General features: G+C 33.8%; 1 protein-coding gene across 1 annotated transcript; it reads left to right on the top strand.

Annotated features, from left to right (window-relative positions):
- Positions 1–1,666: 1,666 nt before the first annotated feature.
- On the top strand, positions 1,667–6,267 carry LOC133700415 (uncharacterized). The gene is made up of 4 exons (XM_062123932.1): positions 1,667–1,976; positions 4,491–4,895; positions 5,357–5,563; positions 5,829–6,267. Exons 2-4 carry the CDS (start codon positions 4,638–4,640, stop codon positions 6,135–6,137), a joined length of 774 nt encoding a protein of 257 aa, XP_061979916.1. The 5' UTR covers positions 1,667–1,976; positions 4,491–4,637; the 3' UTR covers positions 6,138–6,267.
- Positions 6,268–9,875: the final 3,608 nt, after the last annotated feature.

The following is a 9,875-nucleotide window of genomic DNA, read 5'->3' on the forward strand; positions in this document are numbered from 1 at the left end:
TTTTTCAAAAAATTAATTTTTTTTTCTTTACAACAAATTAATATTATATCAAGAGAAACAGTAGACACTAGGCCTGAAATCCACTTCGCCAAAAGAAGTTGTCAGGTACATAATCTCGATGTCAACAGTGTTTATTGAAACCATCTATAATTTGCTTATTTTGATAATAAAATTATTATTGAATTAATACGTTTGAACTTTGGTCATGGATTATAATGCGTGTCATTAAAGTAAGATTATATATATATGTATGTATGTATATATATATGTATGTATGTATATATGCGCTTTCGAATCACAAAATAGTAGAAGCTAGGTATTATAGGTATTCCTCCATCAGTACTGATAAAAAATATATATATAATTTCTTAAATCAACTCTGTATAGAGAGTATTTTACTTAATATTCTGTAAAAAAATATATATATTCATTCATAATTTATGTCATATGTAAGAGTAAGGCCATAAAACACAAACTTATTGTACAGAAAAAGGTTTGGTATTTACAAACTTTTTTTTTATTCATGATAACAAATCAGTTTGCTCAAATCTCAAGCTTTCCTTTCAAACCTCGTTGTAATGGTAGCCAATAGGCTCGTGTATTAGCTTGAAATTTGAGCCATTATTGTAAAGAGGTCCCTAGCAAAATTTCTTGGTTAGCGGGAAGCATGGAGTGTTGCTAAAGAGGTTAGTGAGAGTGAGGAGATATGGTTGGTTCTAGGCAAACAAAACCTCCAACAATACACTATCCTAATACCACCAAAGTATTACATATTCAAATTTCATTATTAATGATAATAAATAATAGTTTTTACAAGGATATTGCTACCCTTATTTTTAAAACACATCAAAATTATATTCTTACCACTCTATACACGCACGCGCACTCACGTGTTGTTAGATCCATTAATTCACATTAAAATCAAATAGATAGATATTAGAAAATGTAATATATAAAGTTGAATGTTAAAACCATGAATCCCATTTAACAATAAAGTTGACTGTGTTTATTTTTCTTTGTTATCCTCCCCCGGACAACATACTTGTTCATCCCCTCTCGTTATGTTCTATGAGTGGGTGAGATGTGTATTTCATTTTGCATTGAATAAGTACTTTGTAAGTTTTTTGTTTTTTTCAAATTAATTTTTTTTAAGTTGTGATGTAATGATGTGAAAAATAAATTTTTAAAAATAAAAAAATATAATATTAATTGTAGGTTAAGTTTTACGCTACGCAACTTTCTCAAAACAGGGGGAAATTAAGCAGCTAGAAAATCAGCTCATTGTATTTTTGGCTCCTAGACCAGAGACAATTAACGCACGTGAGCTGTTCGCCTTCAGTTAGCAATACCACAGGCTAACTGTCCATGGTTTTCTGCGACCCACTTTACGATCCTTGGAAATCTTGTCATGCAGCTCCTCAGTTTTTGGTTTATTTACGCTTGATACCCCTACTCAATTATAGCTGCTACTCTAGTTTTCTTTTTTCCTTTTCTTTTCAGTCCCACCCTCCTGTATTAAGGGGTACGAGTAATATAATTAGAGCAAAAGAGATGCGGCGAAATGGGAAAAAGGGAAAGGGGACCAAAACAAAATAATACCTAACATCAAGGGACGTGACACAAGAAGAAAAAATAAAAGAAAAACCTTTCACAGCAGAATCATATTTTCTTAAATACGTTAATGTGAACTACAAAGACGACTCTGTCCTCCCCCCCCTTCTCTCTCTCAGAGAACTCAACTGTCTTGCCATTGATAAATATAAGCACTTGCACATGTATATATGTACATACATGGAAAAGAGAGAGGGTTCAGGTGGGTGTGTTCCAAGACCTGTTTGTTTCTTGTAAGAGCAGGGAGTCCAGTTTGGAGCTCAAGATTATAGTACAACTTGAAAGTTTTTTTTTAAAAAAAAAAACCATTGGTGATTTGATTTGCAAGAAGCAAAACTCAGATTCCTTTTCATTTCGGCTTCTGGGTATGTCTACTTTCCCTTCTTGCTTAATGGGTTTTCTTTTTTCAATATTTTTTTTGGCTACTCCTTCGCATGTCTATACAACTTGACTTCCTCTTCTTTTATATATATAAAGAAAAGAGGAATCCATTTCCTTCATATATTACTTCTTTTTATCTGTCAAATGCATGATCTTGCTAATACAATGTTTAAATTAAAGAAAATTAAGGGAACGGGTTAGATTTGACAGTGGGTCATGTACATTTGCTAAGCACGATACATCTGGGGTGATATTGAATTGGATTTGGCTAGTGATTCCTCTCTCTATGTCTCTTGCTTTTGTGTGATGCAATGGCTTGCTTAGTTGATGAGTTCTTTGGGCCGGATGTAGTTTTTTTTTATTCCCGCTATGAGCATGTGTTAATGTGTTTCACAATCTTAGAGACTATTAAGGAACCCATTTTATGCCTATCTAATTCAACCTGGTGATAGAAGTTTTAGACTTCACAAAAAAGGAAGAAGAAAATAATGATTAAAGCGTTGATCTTAGATTTGCTCAGTTGTCATGGTGAGTGAGAGTTTATTTAGTCAGTTCATAGAGCAACATTTTTCTGACTTTTGGACAAGCTCCTCAAATTTTGGCTGGACATGCATAACACGAGGAGTTTTTTCATAAAGAAACGGTGGAAAGATTCTGATTTCTGGGGTTTTTGTCTTAATTTTGGACATTCATCCGGAAACTGAGGGTCTATGAAATGCGCATTACAAATGCAGTTTCATTAAGGTGTTTTGGTATGGAAAGTTTATATGTTGTTCTTCTAGAGTTTCTGGGCTTGGATAGAATATGTTGGTTTATAATTGAATATGGCTTTGTGGTCTTGCAACAATACAAAGTGAAGAAGAATTTGTTTTCCATGGTTTCTGGAGAAAAATCAATATAAATAGTTGGGGAAAAATTGAATATGCATGTTGATTTGAATGCAGGACAAAAAAAAATGACAAGAAGTTTCTTATAACAATTGCAATTTTAGAGCTCCTTGAGAGAGGAATATAGAATGGATGTTCCTTGGTCAAATTCAATAATCATACAATTGACTCTGTGCTTTAGGGTTTCATCGATTGATATTAGTGAAAAATAGTTTGTCAACTTAATCTAGAAAACAATAAATTAAGAAGATCTAATTGATGAAGTTGCACCAAGGAGATTCTCCTCCTGCTCAATCAGTAAGAATGAAAAGCCTTTATAATCTGTACCCGCCTCCTTGTAGGCTGCCTAGGAGTCTTCTTGATGCTTATGCATGGGACCATTTTGTGTTTATCTTGGATCAATTGATTGGCAGTATTTGGTGCTTTTCTATCAATGAACCATTCAGCCATGGTATGAACCCTTTTCCTCAATTTTACTATGCCTGCAGTATGAAGGACAGAATGTCACCTACAACCACTATTATGTGGCAAGTTGCTGCAAGCTGTTTTAGTTTTAGAATTATCTGTTGCTCTTGATATGCTCCTAGTTTGTAGGCTCAGAAAGTAGTTTCAGTAAGTCTTTTTCTTACAGGCCAGTTTAAGTAGGGAGTCCTGTACTCTAGTGGCTTAATTCAGTAGGAAATATTTAGCTTTACCACTACAAAATGTAGCCTTTATCATCAAATAAAGGCAGCTGAATATTGTTATTAGGTTAGTGTATTGTTGGGGTCTTTGTTTCCCTAGAACGAACCATCTCTCCTCACTCTTTTCATGTCAAATTAGTGTTTCTTCCAATTGCAAAAATTAGGTCATCCAACCTATTTGGCAACACCCCCATACTTCCCACTAACCCATAAATTTTGCTAGGGGCCTCTTTAAAATAATGGCTCAAATTTCAAGCTTTCCTTTCAAACCTCATTGTAATGGTACCCAATTGGTTAGTGTTTGCTCACATATTATTCACTTTATAGGTGGAATTACTAAATCTAAGCTATTTAGCTTCCAGACCTCACCTCTTCTGGATTCTACTTGTATTACTAGGCATGCCTCTTTTCGTTGCTTGATCAAACCTTATCAAATCAGTTATTGGCTTCCTCCATGCTAGTAGTAACTCTTGGATAAATGTCATAATGAAGCAAACGGCCTACATGTCAAGTAACTATTCGATAAATGTCATAATGAAGCAAACAGCCTACATCCATATTACATGCTCTGCTCATGTTTTCTTAAATTTCAATTGATCTGTGTCAACTTCTTGAGATTGCGGACTTCAAATGCAATTTAAATCATAGCGGACATGTGTGTCTCTATACTCTGTTAGCTGTGAACTGTCCATTAGAAATAGCTCAAGTGCTTGATTGGAATTTGCCTTTTTAACATGCCTAATGTTCAAACAACTAGTTTTCGAAAATATTTATTTTGATAAAATGATGTTCACTAAATGTTTTATTATCAGTGGAGAATCAACTTGCTGTGTTCTTTATGTATTGACTACTATGCTGATGGCATTTATTCAATTATGATTATTTGTTGAAGTTAGCATCACATAACCTATTCTTGTCAATTATGCAGATCCAGGACTCGTGTGATCTATTGAAGGAACTGCTTGATCTGGGACGCCATCCATTGCCTTTAGGATACTATTTATATTGATGAGAAAATTGAATTCCCCCCATTAGGAACTTTGATATTTTTCATTTTTCTGAAGCCCCCTTTGCAATGTCTCTGCTGTCAAAATTACGCTGCATCACTGTGGATGTCACTGGTACACTCATAGCTTACAAAGGTGAGCTTGGTGACTACTATTGTATGGCAGCAAAATCCGTTGGCCTGCCATGCCCTGACTACAAACGTATGCATGAGGGCTTCAAACTTGCATACACAGAAATGGCCAAAAAGTACCCATGTTTTGGGCATGCTGCAAAATTGCCTACTATTGTCTGGTGGAAAACATGTGTGAGAAATTCTTTCATCAAGGTATGCATTTAGGGATTCTTTGTTTGTAAGCTGTGTCTCTCTTAACGAGCTCTTCTGAATTGTAGAACCTCAGATGCTGTAAAGGCAGTACTGTTATTTAATGTTAACATGCTGGATGTGCTCGCATGATGAAAGTGGCCTCTTCATTGCATCTGGTATTCAATGACATTGCAATATTGAAAAATAGAGGGCCAAATCACTATGCAAGTGGGTTAACCTTGTTCATATAATAGAACAACGAGGGATTAAAAGTACCACACGGAACCTAATGGACAAAAAAATCTGGCATTCCACATGGAACCTTATTGGTGGGCCATTTTGGAAAGTATTGTTAACTATAAATGCAGGTGATAGAGTCATGATACGTGCAGTTTTTTCCTCATCTTATAGTCTAGCTATTTATATATGTGCATGCATGGACAGATGCGAATCTTTTCTTTTCTTTTCTTTTTGTCTGGCAGGCTGGATATGATTATGATGAAGAGACATTTGAGAAGATCTTTAGGCGTATATATGCATCCTTTGGTTCATCTGCACCTTATAGTGTTTTTCCAGACTCCCAACCTTTCCTTCGATGGGCTCGTGGAGAGGGTCTTCTTGTTGGGCTTGTTAGTAATGCTGAATACCGTTATCAGGATGTGATTCTTCCAGCCTTGGGTTTGGAGCAGGTAAACAGAATGCTATCTTCGCAACAAAAGAAAAAGAAAAGGATAGTTATGGTATTAATTTGTTATTACAGTCCAACTATAGTTAACTTTAGACTTCATCCGGTTTCATGGTGTTTTCTTAATTGCACCAAAGATCACTGTGAAAGCTATAGCATGCATGCATGTGAGTTTTCATCCTTTGTATTACCAAAACCTACTCATGCTTTTACGCGTTGTCCATGCTGAGCTCAAGAAATCTAATGTGAATATAATTTTGGAAAATCAGGGATCCGAGTGGGACTTTGGTGTATTCTCCGGTCTAGAAGGGGTGGAGAAACCAGACCCGAGGATTTATAAGATTGCCCTTGAGAGGGCTGGAAAAATTGCACCAATTGCACCAGAAGTAACTCTGCACATCGGGGATAGCATGCGCAAGGACTACTTGCCAGCAAAGAGTGTGGGGATGCAAGCATTGCTGCTGGATAGGTTTAAGACACCTGATGCGGTGGAGTGGAAAAAATCTGGTGCAACTGTGCTTCCTGACTTGGCCGCAGTACAGGAATTTCTTACTTCAGGGAATAAGTTAACCTGTTAAGAACAGATTTCTCTCCCCAGGCAGCTGTTATATGTCTAATTTCCTCCCATCATCCATGAAAAAGCTTTTGAAACTATTATAAAAGACGAATTATAGGCAAATTTATGATGAGTCCTATGGTTGTTTGCAACTTTGCATACCTGTGTCTTTATGTTTTCTTTCCAGTAGCTACGGACAAGCTTCTCTTTACCTATTATGTGTTTTATAGGAGACGAATTGAGGGCATGATCATTTAGGTACAGGTTTAAACATTTAGCGAGAGGAGCTGTAAGCTACTGTTACTCGCAACAGTATAGCCAGCCTAGATAATAAATATACTATGGATGGGTTGAGTTCCTTTATCAAACTCGTTACTCTTAGATGGCCTTCATGCGATCCATTCATCTTTCCTTCAGATTCCCAGCTAACCCTGTCCCCTTCTTTCAGCATTGCTTTCCAAACGGGGGTTTGGTTAAATTTTATTTTTTATTTTTAAATTAATTTTTTTATATTTTTAAATTATTTTAATACATTAATATTAAAAATAATTTTTTTAAAAAATATATTTTTTTAATATATTTTTAAACAACAAACACTTTGAAAATTAATCACTTATGAATTCATATGAATAATGGAAAATGAAAACTGAGAGCTCATGTCTCTTTCATACTCCGTGCTCAATCTCACATTTTCTCTTTTTGTATTTTTTTTTTTATTTGGTAATGAAAAGCCATTTACAAATCCACTCCTATGCATTCATGAGCAGACCTCACAAAGGAAATCAAGTTTTTTGTCATGCACATCAACTGTTTAATAAAATGCCTCACAAAAATCACTATTTGGAAAGTTGCATAAGTTATGCATGTGAATGCTCTTTACACTTGCTAATTGCTAAGTTGGGTATAAGTCGCAAATTCGATGCATCTGTTGCTTACTCCTGTTGTTGTTTCATTGCCATTGATAGATACATGAGGCCTCACGAGGTGTTAAAGATGATTTTTACATCTGAAATCAAATGACCCTTTTCTTGGTTTGATAGACAGACTTGATGGGTTTATGGCCCATTTGAAGAATGCTTATTTTTTAACAAGGATAGTCCCACTTTCAGAATGATTCTGTGTTTTGACGTTGCTAGATTAGTAGTTATTCATTTATTTCTATCATCCGTGTATGTGAATTGTGTTGATTCAGTGTTGTGAGCACGGTTACTTTCATGAAACGTTGGAGCTTGCCCCTACAATTTGGCATTTATTGTACTAGACAAAATTGCCGAGCTCATGAAGAGTTTTCTCAAGGTTCTTCCCCCCAATTGATTTTTGATGCATCTATGGCTCATCTCTCCTTCCAAATAATAATGACAAGGTTTTGGTTTTCATTTTTTTCTCATTTTTTTAATTCTATGATTGGTTTGTTTTTGCTTCACCTTTTTAAAAAAATCTTAAAATGGATGATGATCTTGTTTTCAGTGGCTATTCGTTTTGTAGTCATCCGAAACAGTAAAATTATTTACATACAATTAAAGATAATTTTTGTAAGATGGAACTTTTTTCTGTCCTTTTCTCTTCTCTAGCGCAATAAAATGATTATAGAGGCAAATTTGTATTATTATCATGATATTTTTAGTTATAATTAATTTAAAATGAGAAACAATTTTGCTTTTTAATAAATATAAAATATTGATAAAAAAAATTATTGGACATCATTCGGCGTCATCCTCACCCTCTGGGCATAAGTTGTGGTGTCATACAACTGCAAAAAACCACTTTACAAGGCGGCATTAGAAGCATCTTGTCGCCTTCTTTATGGTGGTGCAGCACCTGTCTTTGGAGATCAACAATTGAGCTCCAATGATATGTTTTTCTTCTTCTTCTTTTTTCTTACTCTTCTCCTTGAAAACTCATTGGGATTGCAAAAATCTAAATAAGTCTAGTCATTTGTTGATTGAATCAGAATTAGTACTTATTTTTTTTTAATTGCAATATTTTTGGTTTTGAATCTTTTATTGATTTTTATTTTCAATTTCATCTCTTAGCATTTAATTTTTATATCAAATTCCATCCTCATTCTTTTTATTGTTATTTATTTTTTTCTTATCCTTCTCTTGATTGAAATTGTTTTTCAATTTCATTTATCACCATTTGATTTTATTTTTTATGTCAAATTTGATCGTCATTCTATTCAATTCTTTTTTTATTCTTTTTTTGTTGAATTAGTTTTTTCTATTTTTATCCCTCATTTTTTTGGTTGGTTGAGAATTTGACTTCGTTATTTTTTTGGGTTTGCTTTGGTGTAATCTATTATCATGACCCGTGTCACAGGTTTGAAAGATTTTTACCAAGCCGACTTCAGTTTTTTTAAAAATTAATTTTTTTTAATTTCATCTTTTAACATTGGATTGGTTGGAGATTGCCATTCATTATTTTTTTAACTTTACTTTTCATACGGTTATTCTGATCTTATGTTTCTAGTCATGAATTCAACGGGTATACCAAAGTTGACTCTGGTTTTTTTTTGCCTTGCTTTTTTTTAAAAAATTATTTTTGCCCTTTAATATTAGGCTGATTTGAAAATTGAACTTCATAATTCTATTCAATTTTCTTTTCAGAGGGTTATCCTGGTCTTACAACTAGGTTACGGATTTGGCGTGCAGGCTTAGATAGACTCGGGTTAAATTTTTTTTTAATTTCATCCTTCGACATTTTATTTGCTAAGAAATGATATTCGACTTTTTTTAATTTTGCTTTTTATGTGATTATCTTATCCTCATTTAATTTTTACTCAATGAATAAGATTATGAAGACCTTTTAAGAATATTATAAAGATATTTTTTTATAATGTTAACAAGCATTTATTTTTTGCATTGAATTATTGATGATTTTTTTTCTTTGTTTGTTGCTGATGTTTTTGTTTTTATAATCATATGATTAAATTCTCAGATTTTTTTTTTGTTTTTTCAAAAGCATTTATATTCCTTTGACATCTTTTTCTCACATTATAAAAATACGCTGCAGGGTAGCAAGTTTTATATTCGCTGATCCATTTCTTTATTTTGTGGTGGAGCATTTTACTATTTCCTTACTACATTTGTTACTGAATTTCCCTTCTTTTTTTTCTTTTTTTTTTTCTCTGGGGAGAGAAGTTTTGTATTGACTTGTATACTGTCTTCCGTGTTAATTTTAGATTTTGATTGATTTTGTATTTTAAAAGTTTTTTTAAAAAAAAGTTGATTTTTTTTTATTTTAAATTAATTTTTTTATTGTTTTTTTATTGTTTGAATGTGTTTATATTAAAAAAATAAAAGAAAAATATTATTTTAATATATATTTAAAAACTACAACTACTCTGCTATCTAAAGCATGTGATCGTTGGGACCTTTTTGTTTGTTCTCTTGCTCGTCTGAACTTTGAAATTGGAGTCTCTATATCAGTAGGCCGTGACGGCAGGTTTGAAAACCAACCAGTCCAGGGCTCCTTTTCCACCAGTCGCTTCTCTTAGTCTTCGTCTAAACAAAGCATTGAAATGATGGAGCATCTTGATTACCTTTCGGACGCCGTTCTCATGAAGAAGATTTACCTAGGTGATAAGATTCATCCTCCTTGCAGCATCAATCAACTTCACTGAGTGGGCCCTTGAAATGTTTTGTCTCTCTTACACCCTTCATTTTCTAATACGAGCACCGCTGAATTCTCATCATCTGACCTTAATTTTGGGCAAACCACTGAATTCTCATCATCTAACAATTTCAAAGTACAAGCACGC

Source organism: Populus nigra, chromosome 8 (assembly GCF_951802175.1).
Source record: "Populus nigra chromosome 8, ddPopNigr1.1, whole genome shotgun sequence".
NCBI lineage: Eukaryota > Viridiplantae > Streptophyta > Magnoliopsida > Malpighiales > Salicaceae > Populus > Populus nigra.